This window comes from Bos taurus, chromosome 1 (genome assembly GCF_002263795.3).
Source record: "Bos taurus isolate L1 Dominette 01449 registration number 42190680 breed Hereford chromosome 1, ARS-UCD2.0, whole genome shotgun sequence".
In the NCBI taxonomy this organism is placed as follows: domain Eukaryota; kingdom Metazoa; phylum Chordata; class Mammalia; order Artiodactyla; family Bovidae; genus Bos; species Bos taurus.
Window position 1 is genome coordinate 64,521,984 of NC_037328.1, and position 25,320 is coordinate 64,547,303.

A 25,320-nucleotide genomic window follows, 5' to 3' on the forward strand; every position below is an offset into this window, starting at 1 on the left:
TGCTTGCATGCACATAAATATACCAAAACCCAGAAATGTACACATTAGTAAATTTCCAGAAAAATAACATATATTGAGAAACATAGTCATAGACTCATATTTAAACTCATATACACTTCATGTGCATACATGAAGACACATTCACAAACATAACCCCATGAGCACATCATAACGCCATGAGCACAGTATTAGCAAAGATGTGGAGGAGCACATAGACACACATATAGCCACCCGAACGTTTCCTTTACTCACTTATGCACATACAAGCACAAATGTGTCCACAAACACACATTTATAAAGATGTATGTAAACACACAAGTACATATATTGTTAGAAGTAGACCCCATTCAACTTCCCACCTCTGAACAAGACTCAGCTGTCTAATTGCTCTGTTCTAGGTGTGATTTGTCTCCTGAATAAGATTGTGGTCTCCATGGTAGCAGGCATGTTGTATATCCCTTGTGCCTTCCGCAGCACCAGCGTAGCCCTCTGTACATAATAGGCATTGAGAAAATATATGTTGGTTGGTTGGCTGATACCATATTAAACTATGGTCACTGGGTCTCTCCCATAAGGAAGGCACAGGGATTCAAGGATATGGACTTGGTATTTCACAGGTACACAGTAAACATTTCATATTCAGAGTCCTGCTGCAGCACCAGTCAAGAAACAGGTACTAAGTTGTTACTGAGTCCCAAGCATTATCTCAGATATAAAGAAATATTTAGACATTAAATAGAAAGTACTCTTATCCCCCAAAGCTCAAAATCTATTGAGACTACATAGAGAACAAAGTATGACACCCTTGCTGTTTTTGATACTTCCTGTGTATCTACCTATCAAACAGGCAAAACTAAATTGTATTTATGACTGAAATCTTGAGCAAAACTCTAAAGAAAATGAAGTCTACCATAAACTTATGAGAATGGAAATGAGCTGTGGTCAGATGGAACCCACTGTGACCTCTGGGATACTACCAGTGGCTTGACCAGAATTCATTACACTGTACATTTATGTGCTCTGCACTTTTCTAAATGTATATTCTATTTCACAATTTCAGAAAGCTTTAAAAAGAAGCAGTCCAGGACTGATATGATAGTTTAAAAAAATTCATCAGAGACCCAGAATCCTTCTTGATTTCTGCTTTTCTGTCCCTAGGGCGTGACCCTCACGGCAGTTTAAGATGACTGGTGCCTCCTGCATTTTGTCCCCATGACATGAGAAATGAGAGAAAAAAATAAGCTAGGTCTTTCGCTTTAAGAATCCTTTAAGAGGAAGGAGAGAAAGGATGTTGTGTATGTCTTAGCCTCTGCCACAGTTAGGTAGCTTGACCAAGTCACACTGCTGGTAAGAAAAAAGCCAGGACCTAAAACAGAGTTCTTGAGTTAAGCCTGTGATCTTTTTGCAGTGTTTTGTATTACCCACCCCAAATTGAGACCCATAATTCTAAAATGAGCCAAATATGTAGAGTCTGCCCAGAATGAGTAGATACAGGTGAATTAGAAATGGACTACAGTTTTGTTTTTTTGTTTTTAAAGGAATGTACAGTGCAGGGACTATTGACTTGATAAATGAAATAGACATGCTAAAAATGTTGGCCAGTGTTTGTGCATTTTTCTTGTCTTGATTATGGTAGTGGCATTCCTTTTCTGAGTAGCTGGAGTATTTGGGACTTTTGCAGGTGATTAAAGTTCACCAAAGCACTGTAACTTCCTATCTGGAGGACATAATACTGAACACTGAAGAGAATACTGCAGAAGAACAAGCCAGGGCGGAAATAGAGAAGATGGCTGAGGAAATCAATGACATTGCTTATGAAATGGAAAGCCGGTGTGTATCAAGGGGACAGATGGTGGGATGGACAGCCCCTTTGCTGTTATTCATGTGTGTTTTTCAAGAGCCTAAGATTTCACCACCAAGGAGAAACAAATAACTAACTCATGCTTCAGTATGCTTTAACGGCAGCCTTTATATGGCAGGAGCCACACATTGGGAATAGAATTTTCGGTTATCCTCTGCAGTCTGGATCACTTTCATATTTCTTACTTTTAGAATATCACAAAGCTTGAAAGAAATGTGAGTATGTCCAATTTTACTTGGATATCACCTCAAGGTTTTTGGCTTCCATGTATAAATTATGTCTCTTAACACTCCTTTCCTGGGAGGCAGGGGAAGTAAAGGACAAATTTGGATTTTCCATGGAGTTAAGGAAACTCACCAGGAATGTGCTATTTCAGATCACTCAAGGAAAAGGCAGTCGTAGGATCTGAGCAGTGGAGCTCCTTACGCACACAAGGAGGATCCAAGTATAAATCGGTAGCTCAAGCAAGGCAGCAAAGGAAACACTTTTAATATGTTCTCATGTTTTAGTCGAACTCAGCTTCAGTCAGAGGAGATCGTGGCCGAGTTGGTTTACAGTTTCCTAATCCCAGAGGTGCAAAAGGATTTTGTCAAAGAAAAGGGTAAGCCAACATAAATGCTTCACTCGATAATCTTTTTAAAGATATAAGCTATTTTCAATATTCCAGAGATTTAAAACTGAGCAGAGGTATGGGGGAAATTCTGAAGAGAAATCAGAGTTATCTTCAAAGTTTGTCAAGTTCTCTTGATGCTGTCCAATGGCAAAATATAATCTCCTCCAGTATGGATGCATGCGGTTCTAAAAAGTTTGATGAAGCATTAAATTCCAAACCTTCTTTAAGATGCAGTTCTCAAGTTCTCAGAAGAGGTGTATTTTGGGGTTTTTGTTTTTGATTGAAATAGTTGATTTACAATATTATGTTAGTTTCAGGTATACAGCAAAATGATTGTTATTTATATATGTATAACTCATACACATATCTTCTGATTCTTTTCCACTGTAGGTTAACAAGATATTGAATATAGTTCCCTGTGCTATACAGCAAATCCTTGTTTATTTTATATATCAGATCAGATCAGATCAGTCGTTCAGTCGTGTCCGACTCTTTGCGACCCCATGAATCGCAGCATGCCAGGCCTCCCTGTCCATCACCAACTCCCGGAGTTCACTCAGACTCACGTCCATCAAGTCAGTGATGCCATCCAGCCATCTCATCTTCTGTCGTCCCCTTCTCCTCCTGCCCCCAATCCCTCCCAGCATCAGAGTCTTTTCCAATGAGTCAACTTTTCGCATGAGGTGGCCAAAGTACTGGAGTTTCAGCTTTAGCATCATTCCTTCCAAAGAAATCCCAGGGCTGATCTCCTTCAGAATGGACTGGCTGGATCTCCTTGCAGTCCAAGGGACTCTCAAGAGTCTTCTCCAACACCACAGTTCAAAAGCATCAATTCTTCAGCGCTCAGCCTTCTTCACAGTCCAACTCTCACATCCATACATGACCACCGGAAAAACCATAGCCTTGACTAGACGAACCTTTGTTGGCAAAGTAATGTCTCTGCCTTTGAATATGCTATCTAGGTTGGTCATAACTTTCCTTCCAAGGAGTAAGCGTCTTTTAATTTCATGGTTGCAGTCACCATCTGCAGTGATTTTGGAGCCCCAAAAAATAAAGTCTGACACTGTTTCCACTGTTTCCCCATCTATTTCCCATGAAGTGGTGGGACCGGATGCCATGATCTTCGTTTTGTGATTGTTGAGCTTTAAGCCAACTTTTTCACTCTCCACTTTCACTTTCATCAAGAGGCTTTTGAGTTCCTCTTCACTTTCTGCCATAAGGGTGGTGTCATCTGCATATCTGAGGTTATTGATATTTCTCCCGGCAATCTTGATTCCAGCTTGTGTTTCTTCCAGTCCAGCGTTTCTCATGATGTACTCTGCATATAAGTTAAATAAGCAGGGTGACAATATACAGCCTTGACAAACTCCTTTTCCTATTTGGAACCAGTCTGTTGTTCCATGTCCAGTTCTAACTGTTGCTTCCTGACCTGCATACAAATTTCTCAAGAGGCAGATCAGGTGGTCTGGTATTCCCATCTCTTTCAGAATTTTCCACAGTTTATTGTGATCCACACAGTCAAAGGCTTTGGCATAGTCAATAAAGCAGAAATAGATGTTTTTCTGGAACTCTCTTGCTTTTTCTATGATCCAGCGGATGTTGGCAATTTGATCTCTGGTTCCTCTGCCTTTTCTAAAACCAGCTTGAACATCAGGAAGTTCACGGTTCACATATTGCTGAAGCCTGGCTTAGAGAATTTTGAGCATTACTTTACTAGCGTGTGAGATGAGTGCAATTGTGCGGTAGTTTGAGCATTCTTTGGCATTGTCTTTCTTTGGGATTGGAATGAAAACTGACCTTTTCCAGTCCTGTGGCCATTGCTGAGTCTTCCAAATTTGCTGGCATATTGAGTGCAGCACTTTCACAGCATCATCTTTCAGGATTTGGAATAGCTCAACTGGAATTCCATCCCCTCCACTAGCTTTGTTTGTAGTGATGCTTTCTAAGGCCCACTTGACTTCACATTCCAGGATGTCTGGCTCTAGGTCAGTGATCACACCATCGTGATTATCTGGGTCGTGAAGATCTTTTTTGTACAGTTCTTCTGTGTATTCTTGCCATCTCTTCTTCATATCTTCTGCTTCTGTTAGGTCCATACCATTTCTGTCCTTTATCGAGCTCATCTTTGCATGAAATGTTCCTTTGGTATCTCTGATTTTCTTGAAGAGATCCCTAGTCTTTCCCATTCTGTTGTTTTCCTCTATTTCTTTGCATTGATCGCTGAAGAAGGCTTTCTTATCTCTTCTTGCTATTCTTTGGAACTCTGCATTCAGATGCTTATATCTTTCCTTTTCTCCTTTGCTTTTCGCTTCTCTTCTTTTCACAGCTATTTGTAAGGCCTCCCCAGACAGCCATTTTGCTTTTTTGCATTTCTGTTCCATGGGAATGGTCTTGATCCCTGTCTCCTGTACAGTGTCACGAACCTCATTCCATAGTTCATCAGGCACTCTATCTATCAGATCTAGGCCCTTAAATCTATTTCTCACACTGTATAATCATAAGGGATTTGATTTAGGTCATACCTGAATGGTCTAGTAGTTTTCCCTACTTTCTTCAATTTAAGTCTGAATTTGGCAATAAGGAGTTCATGGTCTGAGCCACAGTCAGCTCCTGGTCTTGTTTTTGCTGACTGTATAGAGCTTCTCCATCTTTGGCTGCAAAGAATATAATCAGTCTGATTTCGGTGTTGACCCTCTGGTGATGTCCATGTGTAGAGTCCTCTTGTGTTGTTGGAAGAGGGTGTTTGTTATGACCAGTGCATTTTCTTGGCAAAACTCTATTAGTCTTTGCCCTGCTTCATTCTGTATTCCAAGGCCAAATTTGCCTGTTACTCCAGGTGTTTCTTGACTTCCTACTTTTGCATTCCAGTCCCCTATAATGAAAAGGACATCTTTTTTGGGTGTTAGTTCTAAAAGGTCTTGTAGGTCTTCATAGAACCGTTCAACTTCAGCTTCTTCAGCATTACTGGTTGGGGGGTATATGTTAATTCCATATTCCTAATTTATCCCTCCCCCATGTCATTCCTCTTCTGTAACCATCAGCTTGTGTTTTGTGATTTGATTTTTTCAACATGAAACAAATGTTGAGAGTTTGCAGGGTTTTCCAACCATGGCCGCCTTTTGGAGGCAGGGCACGTGCAAGTCAGGTGCTGAAAAGCGGGAAGCCTCACAGACCTAACGTTATTCTGCAGTTCTGCTGAGTCACGATATCTTTTGTTCCTGCCAGAGCTCATCTCAGTAGAAATAGCCTCACTTATCATTTGCCAAAAGTGGCATGCTTTTAAAGATTCCTGCTTTTATTCAATAGAGGAGGAGAAGAAAAAAAAAAATGTGTTTTAAAGAAACAATGTTCTTCCAGAGCTTTCATGGTACTAGTGGTAGTCCTGAGCCCAGAGGGAGGAGGTGCGGCCAGTAGATCAATATTAAGTGAAATATGAGCCTGGGAGGTTTTAAGAGTTTGCAGGAGAAGTCTAGACAGGTTTAAGAGAAGTGTAATATTTCAGATCACGTAACTAGGGAGTAAGGAATGGTGGAGTTGTCATGCATTAGAAGAGAACAAAGAAATACCCTGTTTTCCCATTACATGATTGTACCGTAGTTTTGCAACCAGTACCCCCAGCAGTGAGCACTTAGTTTATTCCTGTGTGTTTTCCTGTAAATAACTGTGAACACCCTGGTCATTCGTCTGAGGGTAGACTCCTAGTAGTACAATGCTGGAAATACAGTATGTGTGTTTTGCATTTTGATAGATACCACCACACTGCCCCCACAAAAAACTGTTCAATTCGTATCCCCATCAACAGTGTATAATAGTGCCTCTACCAAAAAACTTCAATTTTCAGATCAAATAAGAAGTGTTCCTCTATCCCTTTTTATTATAAAAGGGACCTTATGTTTTCTAGATCCTTAAGAAAATAAGCAACTCCTTTCTCCTCCTCAATACAAAGTGAGGTCAGCCTGTTTTATATCAGTTCACCTGAAGAAGGGGAGAAATCCTGTGTTTAACAGTTACTAGTTTATGACCCCCTCCCCCAGCTTCTCCTGACTCTGAGAGGAAGGAGCTGAAGGAGTCTTGATCTATAGGGATCAGTGGCAGTCATCTGCGGGCAAACGGAGCAAATCCTAACCTCTTCCCTTTATATGGACATAGCCCAAATGAAGAAGGCCATCTGGATGAGGAGTACACATTATATTTCTTTCTCTTTCCAAGTAAGGCATCCATGCATTATAAATACTCTTTACCCCAAATTAAGAACTATCACATACAGACCATTTGAGATATCTCATTATTGATTTATTTGGATGTATTAAAAAATTCTATTGAGGTCTATTGACTTATTAGTTTCAGCTGTACAACAATGATTTAAAATGTTTATAGATGACATTGTTTAAAGTTATTATATATTGGCTATATTCCCTGTGCTGTGCAATATATCCTTGTAGCTTATTTACTTTATACATGGTAGTTGATATCTCTTAATCCCTTATCCCTATCTTGCCCCTCCCAACTGCCCTTTCCTCACTGGTAACCACTTGTTTGTTCTCTGTATCTGTGGATCTGTTTCTGTTTTGTTGAATTCATTTGTTAGATTTTTTGAGATTCCACATGTAAGTGATAACTGCAGTATTTGTCTGTCTGATTTATTTCACGAAGCACAATACCTTCCACATCAATCCATGTTGTTGCAAATGGCAAGCTTGTTTTCTGCTTATGGTTCTGTAGTATTCCATTATGTATGTGTGTAAACACACACATACCCATGTCTTTTTATCCTTTCATCTGTTGATGGACATATAAGTTGCTTCCGTATCCTGTCTATTGTAAATAATGTGAGGAGCCAGCTCATTGGAAAAGACCCTGATCCTGGGAAGGACTGATGGCAGGAGGAGAAGGGGAGACAGAAGATGAGGTGGTTAAGAAGCATTCCTCCTGCTGCAGTTTTTTGAAAAGTTTGAGAGTAGGTATTTACCCGTGAAGCCATCTGGTCCAGAGTTTTGTTTGTTGGGAATTTTTTTTTATTACTTATTCAATTTCAGTACTGGTACTTGCTCTTTTACACTTTCTATTTTTCCTGGTTTAGCCTTGTGAGATTCTATGTTACTAGTAATCTGTCCATTACTTCTTGGTTCTTTATTTTATTGGTATACAGTTGTTCATATTGTTCTCTTATTTCTGTGGTGTTGGTTATAGCTTCTTTTTCATTTCTGATTTTATTCATTTGGTCCCTCTTTTTTTCTTGATGAGTTTCACAGAGGATTTATTAATTTTCTCAAAGCAAGAGCTCTTATTTTCATTGATCTTTTCTACTTTTTAAGAATTAGGCTACATTTCAATTATTTCTTCTCTGATCTTTGACTTCTTTTCTTCTACTGACTTCTGTTAGTTGCTCGGTGTATGATCAGGTTCTTGGTTTGAGATATTTCTTTCCTGAGGTAGGCTTGTATCACTATAAACTTTCCTCTTAAGAGCTGCTTTTGTGACATCCCAGAGATTTGGATCATTGCGTTTTACTTCATGTGTCTCCATGTATTTTTAAAATTTCTTCTTTGACTTCTTTAGTGATCCATTGGATGTTAGTGGCATATTATTTGGCCTCTGCATGTTTTTAGTATTTTCTCAGTGTTGGCTTTTAGTTTCAGAGTTGTACTTATGAAAGATGGTGAGATTTACGTTTTGTTAAATTTATTGAGACTTGTCTTGTGGCCTCAGTTCAGTTCAGTCGCTCAGTTGTGTCTGTCTCTTTGCGACCCCATGACTGCAGCACGCCAGGCCTCCCTGTCCATCACCAATTCCCAGAGTTTACTCAAACTCATGTCCATTGAGTCAGTGATGCCATCCAACCATCTCATCCTCTGTTGTCCCCTTCCCCTCCCACCTTCAATCTTTCCCAGCATCAGGGTCTTTTCAAATAGGTCAGTTCTTTGCATCAGGTGGCCAAAGTATTGGAGTTTTAGCTTCAGCATCAGTCCTTCCAATGAATATTCAGGGTTGATTTCCTTTAGGATGGACTGGTTGGATCTCCTTGCTTTCCAAGAGACTCTTAAGAGTCTTCTCCAACATCACAGTTCAAAAGCATCAATTCTTCAGTGCTCAACTTTCTTTATAGTCCAACTCTCACATCCATATGCAACTACTGGAAAAACCATAGCTTTGAATAGACAGACCTTTGTTGGCAAAGTAATGTCTCTGCTTTTTAATATGCTGTCTAGGTTGGTCATAACTTTTCTCCCAAGGAGTTAGCGTCTTTTAATTTCATGGCTACAGTCACCATCTACGTTGATTTTGGAGCCCAAAAAAATAAAGTCTGTCACTGTTTCCCCATCTATTTGCCATGAAATGATGGGACCAGATGCCATGATCTTAGTATTCTGAATGCTGAGTTTTAAGCCAACTTTTTCTCTCTCCTCTTTCACTTTCATCAGGAGGCTCTTTGCTGCTAAGTCACTTCAGTTGTGTCTGACTGTGCGACCCCATAGACAGCAGCCCACCAGGCTTCCCCGTCCCTGGGATTCTCCAGGCATGAACACTGGAGTGGGTTGCCATTTCCTTCTCCAGTGCATGAAAGTGAAAAGTGAAAGTGAAGTCGCTCAGTTGTGTCTGACTCTGGGCGACCCCATGGACTGCTGCCTACCAGGCTCCTCCGTCCATGGGATTTTCCAGGCAAGAGTACTGGAGTGGGGTGCCATTGCCTTCTCCAAGGAGGCTCTTTAGTTCTTTGCTTTCTGCCATAAGGGTGGTGTCATCTGTATATATGAGGTTATTGATATTTCTCCTGGTAATCTGGATTCCAGCTTGTGCTTCATCCAGCCCAGCGTTTCTCATGGTGTACTCTGCATATAAATTAAATAAGCAGGGTGACAATATACAGCCTTGATGTACTCCTTTCCTGATTTGGAACCAATCTGTTGTTCCATGTCCAGTTCTAACTGTTGCTTCCTGACCTGCATACAGATTTCTCAAGAGGCAGGTCAGGTGGTCTGGTATTCCCATCTTTTGAGGAATTTCCCACAGTTTGTTGTGATACACACAGTCAAAGGCTTTGGCCTAGTCAGTAAAGCAGAAATAGATGTTTTTTCCAGAACTCTGTTGTTTTTTTGATGATCCAGCAGATGTTGGGAATTTGATCCCTGGTTCCTCTGCCTTTTCTAAAACCAGCTTTAACATCTGGAAGTTCATGGTTCACATATTGCTGAAGCCTGGCTTGGAGAATTTTGAGCATGACTTTGCTAATGTGTGAGATGAGGGCAATTGTGCGGTAGTTTGAGCATTCTTTGGCATTGCCTTTCTTTGGGATTGGAATGAAAACTGACCTTTTCCAGTCCTGTGGCCACTGCTGAGTTTTCCAAATTTGCTGGCATATTGAGTGCAGCACTTTCACAGCATCATCTTTTAGGATTTTAAATAGCTCAACTGGAATTCCATCACCTCCACTAGCTTTGTTCATAGTGATGCTTCTTAAGGCCCACCTGACTTCCCAAATTCCAGGATGTCTGGCTCTAGGTGAGCAATCACACCATCATGATTATCTGGGTCATGAAGATGTTTTATATACAGTTCTCTGTATTCTTGCGACCTCTTTATATCTTCTTCTTCTGTTAGGTCTGTACCATTTTTGTCCTTTATTGAGCCCATCTTTGCATGAAATGTTCGCTTGGTATGTCGAATTTTCTGGAAGAGATCTCTAGTCTTTCCCATTCTATTGTTTTCCTCTATTTCTTTGCACTGATCATTGAAGAAGGCTTTCTTATCTCTCGTTGCTATTCTCTTGGGACTCTGCATTCAAATGGATATATCTTTCCTTTTCTCCTTTGCCTTTAGCTTCTCTTCTTTTCTCAGCTATTTGTAAGGCCTCCTCAGACAACCATTTTGCTTTTTTGCATTTCTTTTTCTTGAACATGGTCTTGATCCCTGTCTCCTGTACAGTGTCACAAGTCTCCATCCATAGTTCTTGAGGCACTCTATCAGTTCTAATCCCTTGAATGTATTTCTCACTTCCACTGTATAGTCGTATGGGATTTGATTTAGGTCATACCTGAATGGTCTAGTGGTTTTCCCTACTTTCTTCAATTTAAGTCTGAATTTGGCAATAGGCGTCTTGTGGCCTAGCATGTAAGTTATTCTGGGGAATGTTCCATGTGCACTTGGAAGGAATGTATATTCTTCTGCTTTTGGATTACATGTTCTGTATACATATCTAGTAAGTTCATCTGGTCTGGTGTGTCATTTAAGGCCAGTGTTTCCTTATTAATTATATATGTGGATGACCTGTTCATTGATGTAAGTGGGGTGTTAAAGTGCCTAGTATTGGAAACCTGGATGGAGTCAAACAAACAAAGATTAAAATGTTTTGGGGTTTTCTATAAATATGGAAATTTCTAGATGAAGAGAAGACTATTCCTGCAGGAAAGCTGTTTGTATTTCACTGCAGAGAAATTTCTGAATAATTTCATTTTTCATTGCCTGTGACAGAGGGACCCATATCCTAGGTCTTGCTATAAAATAAATTCTTTCACACACACACACACACACACACACACACACACACACACACGCCCTAGTATTGTGTGTTACTGTTGACTTCTCTATGTCTGTTAATATTTTCCTTATGAATTAAAGTGCTCCTGTGTTGGGTACATATATATTTATAATTATTTCTTCTTTTTGGACTGATCCCTTGATTATTATTATAATGTCCTTCTTTGGCTCTTGTAACAACCTTTGTTTTAATATTTGTTTTGTCTGATATAAGTATTTCACCCCTGCTTTTCTGTTGATTTCTTTCTGCATATAACACCTTTTTCTATCCTCTGATGTCAAGTGAATCTTTTTTTTTTTTAATTTATTTTTATTTTTGACTGCAGTGGGTCTTCATTGCTTTGTGTGGGCTTTTCTCTAGTTGCAACGAGGCGGCGCTACTCTGCTGCAGTGCTCAGGCCTCTCATTGCAATGGCTTCTCTTGGTGGAGCATAGGCTCTAGGCAAGCAGGCTTCAGTAGTTGCAGCATGCAGGCTCAGTAGCTGTGTGCATAGTAGCTATGTGCACAGGCTTAGTTTCTGTGAGGCATGTGAAATCTTCCCAGACCAGGGATCAAACCCGAGTCCCCTGCACTGGCAGACAGATTCTTATCCAGTGCACTATCAGGGAGGTCCCAAGTGAGTCTCTTATAGGCAGCATATATATGGTTCCTTTGTGTATACATTCAGTCACCGTGGCTTTTGATTGGAGCATTTAGTTCATTTACATTTAAAGTAATTATTGATAGGTAAGGAAGATCCCCTGGAGAAGGGAATGGCAACCCACTCCAATATTCTTTTATTTTTATTTTTTGAGGTTAAATTTTTTTTAATTAATTAATTTATTTATTTTTTACTTTACAATATTGTATTGGTTTTGCCATACATCAACATGCATCTGCCATGGGTGTACACGTGTTCCCCATCCTGAACCCCCCTGCCACCTCCCTCCCCATACCATCCCTCTGGGTCATCTCAGTGCACCAGCCCCAAGCTTCCTGTATCCTGCATCGAACCTGGACTGGCGATTCATTTCTTATATGATATTATACATGTTTTAATGGCATTCTCCCAAATCATCCCCCCCTCCCTCTCCCACAGAGTCCAAAAGACTGTTCTATACATCAGTGTCTCTTTTGCTGTCTCGTATACAGGGTTATTGTTACCATCTTTCTAAATTCCATATATATGTGTTAGTATATTGTATTGGTGTTTTTCTTTCTGGCTTTCTTCACTCTGTATAATAGGCTCCAATTTCATCCACCTCATTAGAACTGATTCAAATGTATTCTTTTTAATGGCTGAGTAATACTCCATTTTGTATATGTACCACAGCTTTCTTATCCATTCATCTGCTGATGGACATCTAGGTTGCTTCCATGTTCTGGCTATGGTGAACAGTGCTGCGATGAATACTGGGGTACACATGTCTCTTTCAATTCTGGTTTCCTCAGTGTGTATGCCCAGCAGTGGGATTGCTGGGTCAAAAGGCAGTTCTATTTCCAGTTATTTAAGGAATCTCCACACTGTTCTCCATAGTGGCTGTACTAGTTTGCATTCCCACCAGCAGTGTAAGAGGGTTCCCTTTTCTCCACACCCTCTCCAACATTTATTGCTTGTAGACTTCTGGATTGCAGCCATTCTGACTGGCGTGAAATGGTACCTCATAGTGGTTTTGATTTGCATTTCTCTGATAATGAGTGATGTTGAGCATCTTTTCATGTTTTTGTTAGCCATCTGTATGTCTTCTTTGGAAAAATGTCTATTTAGTTCTTTGGCCCATTTTTTAATTGGGTCATTTATTTTTCTGAAATTGAGCTGCAGGAGTTGCTTGTATATTTTTGAGATTAGTTGTTTGTTGCTTCATTTGCTATTATTTTCTCCCATTCTGAAGGCTGTCTTTTCACCTTGCTTATAGTTTCTTTTGTTGTGCAGAAGCTTTTAATTTTAATTAGGTCCCATTTGTTTATTTTTGCTTTTACTTCCAATATTCTGGGAGGTGGGTCATAAAGGATCCTGCTGTGATGTATGTCAGAGAGTGTTTTGCCTATGTTCTCCTCTAGGAGTTTTATAGTTTCTGGTCTTACGTTGAGATCTTTAATCTATTTTGAGTTTATTTTTGTGTATGGTGTTAGAAAGTGTTCTAGTTTCAGTCTTTTACAAGTGGTTGACCAGTTTTCCCAGCACCACTTGTTAAAGAGATTGTCTTTTCTCCACTGTATATTCTTGCCTCCTTTGTCAAAGATAAGGTGTCCATAGGTGCATGGGTTTATCTCTGGGCTTTCTATTTTGTTCCATTGATCCAAATTTCTGTCTTTGTGCCAGTACCATACTGTCTTGGTGACTGTGGCTTTGTAGTAGAGCCTGAAGTCAGGCAGGTTGATTCCTCCAGTTCCATTCTTCTTTCTCAAGATTGCTTTGGCTATTCGAGGTTTTTTGTATTTCCATACAAATTGTAAAATTATTTGTTCTAGTCCTGTGAAAAATACCGTTGGTAGCTTGATAGGGATTGCATTGAATCTATAGATTGCTTTGGGTAGTATACTCATTTTCACTATATTGATTCTTCCAATCCATGAACATGGTATATTTCTCCATCTATTAGTGTCCTCTTTGATTTCTTTCATCAGTGTTTTATAGTTTTCTATGTATAGGTCTTTAGTTTCTTTAGGTAGATATATTCCTAAGTATTTTATTCTTTTCGTTGCAATGGTGAATGGAATTGTTTCCTTAATTTATCTATTTCCTCATTATTAGTGTATAGGAATGCCAGGGATTTCTGTGTGTTGATTTTATATCCTGCAACTTTACTATATTCATTGATTAGCTCTAGTAATTTTCTGGTGGAGTCTTTAGGGTTTTCTATGTAGGGGATCATGTCATGTGCAAACAGTGAGAGTTTTACTTCTTATTTTCCAATTTGGATTCCTTTTATTTCTTTTTCTGCTCTGATTGCTGTGGCCAAAACTTCCAAAACTATGTTGAACAGTAGTGGTGAGAGTGGGCACCCTTGTCTTATTCCTGACTTTAAGGGAAATGCTTTCAGTTTTTCACCATTTAGGATAATGTTTGCTGTGGGTTTGTCATATATAGCTTTTATTATGTTGAGGTATGTTCCTTCTATTCCTGCTTTCTGGAGAGTTTTTATCATAAATGGATGTTGAATTTTATCAAAGGCTTTCTCTGCATCTATTGAGATAATCATATGGCTTTTATTTTTCAATTTGTTAATGTGGTGTATTACATTGATTGATTTGTGGATATTGAAGAATCCTTGCATCCCTGGGATAAAACCCACATGGTCATGGTGTATGATCTTTTTAATGTGTTGTTGGATTCTGATTGCTAGAATTTTGTTAAGGATTTTTGCATCTATGTTCATCAGTGATATTGGCCTGTAGTTTTCTTTTTTTGTGGCATCTTTGTCAGGTTTTGGTATTAGGGTGATGGTGGCCTCATAGAATGAGTTTGGAAGTTTACCTTCCTCTGCAATTTTCTGGAAGAGTTTGAGTAGGACAGGTGTCAGCTCTTCTCTAAATTTTTGGTAGAATTCAGCTGTGAAGCCATCTGGATCTGGGCTTTTATTTGCTGGAAGATTTCTGATTATACTTTCAATTTCCGTGCTTGTGATGGGTCTGTTAAGATTTTCTATTTCTTCCTGGTTCAGTTTTGGAAAGTTGTACTTTTCTAAGAATTTGTCCATTTCTTCCATGTCCATTTTATTGGCATATAATTGCTGATAGTAGTGTCTTATGATCCTTTGTATTTGTGTGTTGTCTGTTGTGATCTCTCCATTTTCATTTCTAATTTTATTGATTTGATTTTTCTCCCTTTGTTTCTTGATGAGTCTAGCTAATGGTTTGTCAATTTTATTTATCCTTTCAAAGAACCAGCTTTTGGCTTTGTTGATTTTTGCTATGGTCTCCTTTGTTTCTTTTGCATTTATTTCTGCCCTCATTTTTAAGATTTCTTTCCTTCTACTAACACTGGGGTTCTTCATTTCTTCCTTTTCTAGTTGCTTTAGGTGTAGAGTTAGGTTATTTATTTGACTTTTTTCTTGTTTCTTGAGGTATGCCTGTATTGCTATGAACTTTTCCCTTAGCACTGCTTTTACAGTGTCCCGTAGGTTTTGGGTTGTTGTGTTTTCATTTTCATTCATTTCTATGCACATTTTGATTTCTTTTTTGAATTCTTCTCTGATTTGTTGGTTATTCAGCAGTGTGTTGTTCAGCCTCCATATGTTGGAATTTTTAATATTTTTTCTCCTGTAATTGAGATCTAATCTTACTGCATTGTGGTCAGAAAAGATGCTTGGAATGATTTCAATTTTTTTGAATTTACCAAGGCTAGATTTGTGGCCCAGGATGTGATCTGTCCTGGAGAAGTTTCCATGTGCGCTTGAGAAAAAGGTGAAATTCATTGTTTTGGGGTGAAATGTCTTATAGATATCAATTAGGTCTAACTGGTCTATTGTATCATTTAAAGTTTGTGTTTCCTTGTTACTTTTCTGTTTAGTTGATCTATCCATAGGTGTGAGTGGGGTATTAATGTCTCCTACTATTATTGTGTTATTGTTAATTTCCCCTTTCATACTTGTTAGCATTTGTCTTACATATTGCGGTGCTCCTATATTGGGTGCATATATATTTATAATTGTTATATTGATTGATTCTTTGATCATTATGTAGTGTCCTTCTTTGTCTCTTTTTACAGCCTTTGTTTTAAAGTCTGTTTTATCTGATATGAGTATTGCTACTCCTGCTTTCTTTTGATCTCTATTTGCATGGAATATCTTTTTCCAGCCCTTCACTTTCAGTCTGTATGTGTCCCTTGTTTTGAGGTGGGTCTCTTGTAGACAACATATATAGGGGTCTTGTTTTTGTATCCATTCAGCCAGTCTTTGTCTTTTGGTTGGGGCATTCAACCCATTTACGTTTAAGGTAATTATTGATAAGTATGATCCTGTTGCCATTTACTTTATTGTTTTGGGTTTGAGTTTATACACCATTTTTGTGTCTCCTGTCTAGAGAATATCCTTTAGCATTTGGTGGAGAGCTGGTTTGGTGGTGCTGAATTCTCTCAGCTTTTGCTTGTCTGTAAAGCTTTTGATTTCTCCTTCATATTTGAATGAGATCCTTGCTGGGTACAGTAATCTGGGCTGTAGGTTATTTTCTTTCATCACTTTAAGTATGTCCTGCCATTCCCTCCTGGCCTGAAGAGTTTCTATTGAAAGATCAGCTGTTATCCTTATGGGAATCCCCTTGTGTGTTATTTGTTGTTTTTCCCTTGCTGCTTTTAATATTTGTTCTTTGTGTTTGATCTTTGTTAATTTGATTAATATGTGTCTTGGGGTGTTTCGCCTTGGGTTTATCCTGTTTGGGACTCTCTGGGTTTCTTGGACTTGGGTGATTATTTCCTTCCCCATTTTAGGGAAGTTTTCAACTATTATCTCCTCAAGTATTTTCTCATGGTCTTTCTTTGTGTCGTCTTCTTCTGGGACTCCTATGATTCGAATGTTGTGGTGTTTAATATTGTCCTGGAGGTCTCTGAGATTGTCCTCATTTCTTTTAATTTGTTTTTCTTTTATCCTCTCTGATTCATTTATTTCTACCATTCTATCTTCTAATTCACTAATCCTATCTTCTGCCTCTGTTATTCTACTATTTGTTGCCTCCAGAGTGTTTTTGATCTCATTTATTGCATTATTCATTGTATATTGACCCTTTTTTATTTCTTCTAGGTCCTTGTTAAACCTTTCTTGCATCTTCTCAATCCTTGCCCCAGGCTATTTATCTGTGATTCCATTTTTATTTCAAGATTTTGGATCATTTTCACTATCATTATTCGGAATTCTTTGTCAGGTAGATTCCCTATCTCTTCCTCTTTTGTTTGGTTTGGTGGGCATTTATCCTGTTCCTTTACTTGCTGGGTATTCCTCTGTCTCTTCATCTTGTTTATATTGCTGAGTTTGGGGTGGCCTTTCTGTATTCTGGCAGTTTGTGGAGTTCTCTTTATTATGGAGTTTCCTCGCTGTGGCTGGGGTTGTATTGGTGGCTTGTCAAGGTTTCTTGTTTAGGGAAGCTTGTGTTGGTGTTCTGGTGGGTGGACCTCTATTTCTTCTCTCTGGAGTGCAGTGAAGTGTCTAGAAACAAGTTATGAGATGTCAGTGGATTTGGAGTAACCTTGGGCAGCCCGTATATTGAAGCTCTGGGCTGTGTTCCTGTGTTGCTGGAGAATTTGCGTGGTATGTCTTGTTCTGGAACTTGTTGGCCCTTGGGTGGTGCTTGGTTTCAGTGTAGATATGGCGGCATTTGATGAGCTCCTATCGCTTAATGTTCCCTGGAGTCAGGTGTTCTATGATGTTCTCAGGATTTGGACTTAAGCCTCCTGCTTCTGGTTTTCAGTCTTATTTTTATGGTAGTCTCAAGACTTCTTCTATACAGCACCGTTGATAAAACATCTAGGTTAAAGATGAAAAGTTACTCCACAGTGAGGGACACCCAGAGAGGTTCACAGAGTTACATGGAGAAGAAAAGAGGGAGGAGGGAGTTAGAGGTGACCTGAATGAGATGAGGTGGAATCAAAAGAGGAGAGAGCAAGCTAGCCAATAATCACTTCCTTATGTGCACTCCATGGTCTAGACCGCTCAGAGATGTTCATGGAGTTATACAGAGAAGAGAAGAGGGAGGAAGGAGACAGAGGTGGCCAGGAGGATAAAAGGGGGGAATGAAAAGGAGAAAGGCAGATCCAGCCAGTAATCAGTTCCCTAAGTGTCCTCCACCGTCTGGAATACACAGAGATTCAGAGAGTTGGGCAGAGAAGAGAAGGGGGAGGGAGGAGACAGAGGTGACCTAGTGGAGAGAAAGGAGAGTCCAGAGGGGGAGAGAGCAGTCAAGCCAGTAATCTTGCTCCCAAGTAAAAATAGGTACTGAAGATTGGGTTCTTAAAGGTACAAAATTGATAATAAATACCAAAAAGCAAAGATTAAAATTCTAGAGTAGAGGTTAGATTTTCAAAAATACAATATTAAAGAAAAGAGAAAAAAAACACAAAAGTTATTTAAAAATATATATATATGAAGTTTGCTTTAAAAAATAGTCTTTTTTGAAAAGTAGTAGTAGGTTATAAAAATGAAAATTAAAGGAGTAATAGAGGACTTAAAAATTCAAAAAAAAAAAAGTTAAGAAAAAGAAAAGAAAAAAAAGTGATCGTAAAAATAGTAAAAATATATCTAGGACTTTCCCTGGTGGTGTTGTAGGCAGTGTGGGGTCAGTTCATTTTCAGATAGTTTCTTGGTCCGGCTTATATTTCTCAAGATCTATAGGCCCCTTCCTATGTAGTCAGTACTAACTACAGGGTTTTAATCTATTGCACCTGTCACTTCCAAGGCGGTTCCCTCGGTTTTAGCTTCTGTTTGTTGGTCTCTTCAGTGTCTGATTTCCGCCCTGACACAAGGGGGCGGTGGTGGACACTTTTTTAGGCTCACTTGTTCAGTCGCTGTGGGGAGGGAGGGACGCTGCAAACAAATAACACTGGCGTGTGCTCCTAGTGTCTCAGCCACGCTGGGCCTGCCCCCGCTCACCACGCGTGCACCCTCCCTGCCCACACAGCTCAGGCCCTAGGTTGCTCCACCGGGAACCGTCAGAGGCCGGCCCTGGGCTGCATGCACCTCCCAGGTCCAAGCCGCTCAGGTTCAGGCACTCGGGTAGTCCTCAGAGGCGCAGACTCTGTTGGGCCTGCGTTTTGTGCCCTTCCCAGCTCTGAGCAGCTCGGGTGATGAGGTGTTTGGCGAGCGCGGTCCCTGTGACTTATCACCTCTCCCGTCCCTGCCGCTCGGTTTTCTGGGTGTACAACCAGCGCACCTTCTCAGGTGGATGACTGTCCAGAATCCCAAGAAGTCTTAGTTAGCAAAGAAGCCTGCTTGCGGTTTGGTAGATAATGCCTCTCTGGGGCTACGATTGCCCCCTTCTGGCTCTGGCTGCCTGTCACCAGAGGAGGAAGGTCTGTAGCCAGCTAGTTTTGTTCCGCCCTTTGTTCTGTGCAAGGGCCTGGTGGTGTCTTAGGGCTTTTCGCGTGGTAGCTATCCCAGAGTCTGGTTTGCTAGCCCAAATTAGTTCGCTCTGATTAGCCTTGGGGGCATTCAGGCCTGATCCTTAGTCTAAGCAATGCAGCCCGCGCCTCTCTGCCCAGCCCCCGCTTGCTGGTGCAGGCACAGGTGTCTGCGCTGCTTCTCCGCTGGGGGAGTTACCATTGGGATTGTAATCTGTGGGTTTTAATTATTTACTTATTTTTCCTCCCTATTATGTTGCCCTCTGTGCTTCCAAGGCTCGGCACAGACTCGGCAGTGAGAGTGTTTCCCGGTGTTTGGAAACTTCTCTCTTTTTAAGACTCCCTTCCCGGGACGGAGCTCCATCCCTACCTCTTTTGTCTCTTTTTTTGTCGTTTATATTTTTCCTACCTCCTTTCGAAGACAATGGATTGCTTTTCTGGGTGCCTGATGTCCTCAGCCGGCATTCAGAAGTTGTTTTGTGGATTTTACTCAGCGTTTAAATGTTCTTTTGATGAATTTGTGGGGGAGAAAGTGATCTCCCCGTCCTATTCCTCTGCCATCTTAGGACCTCCTTCCAATATTCTTGACTAGAGAATTCCAGAGACAGAGGAGCCTGGTGAGCTACAGTCCATGGGGTCACAGAGAGACACAACTGAGCATCACACACACACACACACACACACACACACACACACACACACACGTTGATAGGTAGGTATTGTCATTTTGTTCATTGTTTTGGGGTTGTTTTGGTAATTCTTTTGTTTATTCTTGCCTTCTCTTCCCTTTTAATGATTATTTTTAGTGTTATCTGGATTTCTTTCTCTTTGTGTATCTATTGTAGATTTTTGGTTTTGGGGTACCATTAGGTTTATACATAGATGTAGACAACTCTGTCTATATATGATTAAGTGCTTTATCTCTTAACTTCAAATGCATTTTAACAAGTCTGAATTTTTATTGTGCTCCCTTCATAATTACTGTTTTTCTCATATTTTGTGTCTAATTGCTTTGTGTATCCCTTAGCTGGTTATTGTGGTGATAGGTGATTTTAGTACTTTTTGTCTTTTAGCCTTCCTACTAGCTTTCTATGTGGTTGATTTACTACCTTTACTATATATTTATCTTTACCAATGAGTTTTTTTTTCCCCATAATTTTCATGTTTCTAGTTTGACCTTTTCTTTTTCACTTAGAGAAGTCCCTTTAACCTTTCTTGTAAAGCTGCTTTGGTGGTACTGAACTCTTTTAGCTTTTGCCTATCTGAAAACTTTTGATCTATCAAATCCAAATAAAAGCCTTGCCAGGTAGAATATTCTTGGTTGTAGATTTTCCCTTTTATCACGTTAACTGTATCTTGCCACTCTTTTCTGGCCTGCAGAGTTTCTGCTGCAAAGTCAGCTTGATAGCCTTATGGGAGTTCCCTAGTTCATAACTTGTTTCTTTTCCCTTGCTGCTTTTAATAATATCTCTTTGAGTTTTGCAATTTTAATTACAGTATGTTTTGATGTGGTCCTCTTTGGGTTGATCCCGTTTGAGGCTGTCTCTGTGCTTCCTGGACTTGCATGTTTCATTCATTTCACAGGTTAGGGAAGTCTTCAGCTGTTATGTCTGCAAATATGTTCTCTGCCACCCTCTCTGTCTTCTCTTTCTGGGACTCCTGTGAGGTAAATGTTAGTGTGTGTGATGTTGTACCAGAGGTCTTTTAAACTGTCCTTATTTCTTTTTATTTTTTTCTGTTTAGCTTGAGTGATTTCCACTACTCTCTTACAGCTTACTGATCTATTCCTCGGTATTACTTAATCTACTGTTGATTCCTTCTAGTGTATTTTTCATTTCAGTTACTGTATTTCCATCTGTCTAGTTCTTTATATTTTCTAACTCTTGATTAAAAACATTTACTGCTTACTCTGTTCATCCATTCTTCTTTAGAGTTCCCTTTTTTGTTGCTATTCTGCCTAATTTTTTTTTAATTGAAGTATAGTTGATTTACAGTGTTGTGTTAATTTCTGCTGGATAGCAAAGTGATTCAGTTATACATATATATACATCTTCTTTTTACATTCTTTTCTGGTATGGTTTATCATAGGATAGTGAGTATAATTCCCTATGCTTTACAGTAAGACCTTATTTATTCATTCTGTGTCTGGTGAATGGGGGCTACATTCTGGGGAGGCTGTCTGGGGGGCCCAAAGTGTCTCAGAGCTGGTGTTGTCTGGCTGGTTGGTGTGGCTGGGACCCAGCGGGTCCAGGATTGGTGCTAGCCTACCGGTAGGTTGAGCCATGATCCAAGGTCTCTTGCTGTAGTAGGCCCTGGGGGTCCCAGTTCTATATTACCTGTGTCCTGGGGTGTAGGGCCAGGTCCTGGGCCCTCTGGTGGACAAGATTATTAGGGTGTTTTAATGCAACCTGCCCACCTACTTGCTTGGCCTGAGGTATTCCATTACTGGTGCCTATAGGCTGATGGGTCGTAGCCTAGGTCCCCACAGGGAGGATTACAAAATAGTGCTCACCAGCACTAGTATTCATGTGGTAGGGCAAGCTCCCCCAAGTGCTTACTGCCAATGTCTTTATCCCCAGGGTGAGGTCCAGTTGCCTTCTACCACCCCGGGAGACTCTCCAAGATTAATGGGTGGGCTGGACCCATGGTCCTTTCAGACTGTGCAATCTAGGGCAGAAGAAATAATGTATAAGATCTTGTGTGTGTCCTTTAAGAGTAGAGTCTATTTCTCACAGCTCACAGGGTCTGCTGAAAGCAAGCCCTGCTGGTCTTCAAAGCCAGTTGTTCCAGTACTGTCTTACCAGTGCAGGACCCCTGTGCTGTGGAGCCCAATGTGGGGCTCAGACTCCTCAATCCTTAGGGTGAATCTCTGCAGTTGTAGTAATTTTCCTGTTTGAGGGTTGCCTACTAGGGGTACGGCTCTTGACTATAGCACAACTCTGCCCATCCTACCCATCTTATTATGGTTTGTTCTATATTATCTTTAGTTGTAGAGGTCTTTTCTGGTAGGTTCTGGCCTTTCTCATCCATAGTTTCTCTGTAAATAGCTGTAATTTTGCTGTGCCCATGAGAGGAGTTGAGCTTAGAGTCTTCTTAATCCACCAACTCTTATTTTTCTAAAATTTGATAGATGGGAATGACCTTGAGGACCTGTATATAGATGAAAATAATAGTAACAACCAAGGTTTAAATGCATACCAAGTTCCAGAAAATGTATTAAGCATTTTTAGAAATACCTTATCTAAATTTCTTATAACATCTATAGATGTGTTCTCATACTTTAGTTAAGGAAATTAGTGCTTAGAGATGTTACACAGTTTGCAGATTGCACCATGGTCTATGTGGCTCCCAAGTCCCCATTCTTTCAACCATACTGCTGTGAAGTGTTCTAAGTTTCTATGTGATTTACCCTACTTAAAATAGCTGACATCTGAACAGCATAGAAGCCATGGTACTTCTTATTGTGCTTTACTAGCTGTATGACTTTAGGCAAATCACCTAATCTCTGTGTCTCAGCTGCCTCATCTGAAAATGGGGATAGTAATAATACTCTTTTAGGGTTGTGAGTAGTTTAAATGAATAACTATATGCCAACTATTTAAAACCATACCTGGCAGGAAGTAAGGAAAAATGCTAACTGCTACCACCATCATCATCACCGTTACCACTTTTCAAAAGGGAAATGGGATGCTTAATGTACTAAGCCTTGATAATAAATATTCTTTAGACTGTAGCACTAGGAACAACTTCTAAAGCCGTGAACTCAAATTCATCAGTCAACAAGTACCCTTCATATTAGGGACTAAAGCACAAAGAGAAGCATAAGACAAGATCTTTACCTTTAGGTCATTTATAATCTAAGTGAAAAACAAAATGTAACTCACCTGAAGCACTTGGACACTGAATAGACTGGCACAAACTCAAGTGTGGTCATAATAAATGTGAGCTGCCTCAGTCAAAGACTTCCTGGAGGAGCTGGACTTGGGCTGGGCTTTGCAGAAGGGCAGGATCTGGAGTACAGGTATTCCAGGTGAGGGAAGACACTCAGCTGTGGAGTGAAGGCCAGCCGAGTGGGGAGGAGTGTGACTGAACAGAGAGAGAGCAGCAATATTGAGATTTAGGTTGAATTACCTTTGGAATGTGTCCTTGCAAAACCGCAGAAAATTTTCTTTAATCCAGTCAGCTTTAAGCAAGAGAATATGTGGCTTGCAAAGTTATCATTTCTGTCTCTACTCTTTTGAAAACCTTTGGGAATGATCTGTCCTGACGTCCAGAGTAACACGTCTCCTGTCCCTTTGGCACAGTGAGGAACTCTCAGCGGAAGCATATCCTGGCAGCCCATCAGATCATCCACAGGCACACAGAGGACATGCTCAAGACGCATTTTGTTGAGCAAAGGCAGACACCAGACGCTGAGCTACTTGAGGGAGAAACTGAAAAGGAGCAAAATACCTAAGGTGAGTTTATTTTTCCTTTGGAAGGGCACAGGAGGACAAGCAGCGTCATTGAGCTCTGTGCTGTACTCTAACAATCATAATGTGGAAAATGAAGCACTCCCATTTAAATTGGTGCATTTCATGCATCTGTTTGACAGGCCTGAAGCAGTTACTGTCTGCCAAGGTTTCCACTACAAATTCAAGAAAAAAGCACCCTTGTGCTTTCTGTCTGTGGCAGCCCAGACTGAATGCAGGAATACAGCAGGGAAAATATTGGTGCATTTCATCTCGGTTATGGAATCTGCTATTGAAACTTTTAGTTCATATGACAGCAGTTAGACTGTTTTGACCAAAAAACAGGACTCAAAATTATTTTTGTAGGTTTTAGCAAATGACTATACTCTATCACAAAGCTACAAAACATGTTTGTGTTATTTAAAACAAAAACCTTGTTCTCATGGAATTAGATAAGGTACCCCTGTAGCACTGAGCTGGCTGCTCAGCATGGCATGAGGCACAGCCTGCCCAATTCGAGCCCTGCCCTCTACAGTAGCCTTAGGTGCACCTAACATTCCTACTCACAAGATGAACACAGGCCATGTTTGGTATGATTTGAGTATCAATCTCCTCAGAAAGCCATAAGGCCCCACAGCTTCCAACAGCACAGCATCGGGGGTCTCTCTTCCTGCGGGAGCTCTTGCTGAATCCACACAAAGGACCATGTATCAAAATCCTTTAGTCCCCAGGTTACAAAGCTCAGGTGCAAGGAAAAGAGCTTCGCATTGGGTGGGGGCAGAAGCTGCCTTGGTTTACGTGCCCTGGGACCAGTCTCTCTCATAATTCCATTGGCATAGATTCCAGGGTCCCCCCAATGGATCTGCCCAGTTACAAAAGTCAGCACACTCAGGAAACCTCGAAGTTACAGTTTCCTGTTAGGTATTAATAGTTTATTTAAAATCCCTCCCAGTCAGATGCTAGTTACTAATCGGGTCATTTTTACCTTTAGTAATGTTGCTTACATGTGTTCAGTCACTCAGTGGTATCCAACTCTTGCAGCCCCATGGACCATAGCCCGCCCGGTTTCTCTGTCCATGAAATTTTCCAAGCAAGAATACTGGAGTGGGTTGCCATTTCCTCCTCCAGGGGACCTTCCTGACCCAGGGATCGAACCCACATCTCCTGTGTCTCCTGCACTGGCAGGCAGGTTTGTTACCACCGGCACCACCTGGGAAGCCTGTGTTGCTTGGTGACGTAGTTGACACGTATGCCACCTTACCAGATTATGGAGAACAGAGCCAGGGGGTTCCGAGTAAAACTTCCATGAGAAGGGGTCCAGAGTGAAGCTTTACCTGTAACTTTTCCCTTAAGCCTCCCATGGTGAGAGGCACACTGTTTGCTATTTTACCCTCGAGGGTGTGCTATCAGGTTAGGGATGGCATTAAGGCTTAGGGAGCAATCTGAACCTGGCATCGAGGAGGTTTGGGTGTTTGCATCCACTAACTGTATAATCTTATACAAATACTTTCCTTGAGGTTTCCTTAAGGTTTACACATGAACATGTGACCAAGAGGCCCTCTGCAGGGAAATCTATTGGGACCTTAAATCTCAAAGAAGCTGATGGTAGGAAGGTTGAGATAAGGGAGCAGTTAAGAAAGACCAGAGAGAAGACAGATAAAGAATTCTTAAATACCAAACTATGGCTGTAAATTACAGCAGAAAATCCTTTGTTTTTCATTAATAATGAAATAACCTCTGAAATCACTGAAAATATAAACCATATATTTACATGTAATGTTACATCTATATAATAGCTATATAATATAAATTCAAGAATCAAAGAATTTTGCC

At 40.4% G+C, this 25,320-nt stretch overlaps 1 protein-coding gene across 5 annotated transcripts in view; it reads left to right on the top strand.

Moving 5' to 3' along the window:
- The window catches only part of CFAP91 (cilia and flagella associated protein 91), a 113,240-nt gene that overhangs the window by 70,618 nt on the left and 17,302 nt on the right, over window positions 1–25,320 (top strand). For 4 of the 5 annotated variants that reach the window (XM_005201377.5, XM_059887914.1, XM_024994599.2 and 1 more), the window contains 3 exons: window positions 1,682–1,830; window positions 2,371–2,462; window positions 23,341–23,493. In XM_005201377.5, coding sequence (XP_005201434.1) covers window positions 1,682–1,830; window positions 2,371–2,462; window positions 23,341–23,492 — 393 coding nt within the window. In that variant the 3' untranslated portion in view covers window position 23,493. The remainder of the gene's footprint in view (window positions 1–1,681; window positions 1,831–2,370; window positions 2,463–23,340; window positions 23,494–25,320) is intronic. The other variant, XR_804223.4, reaches the window with a different exon arrangement.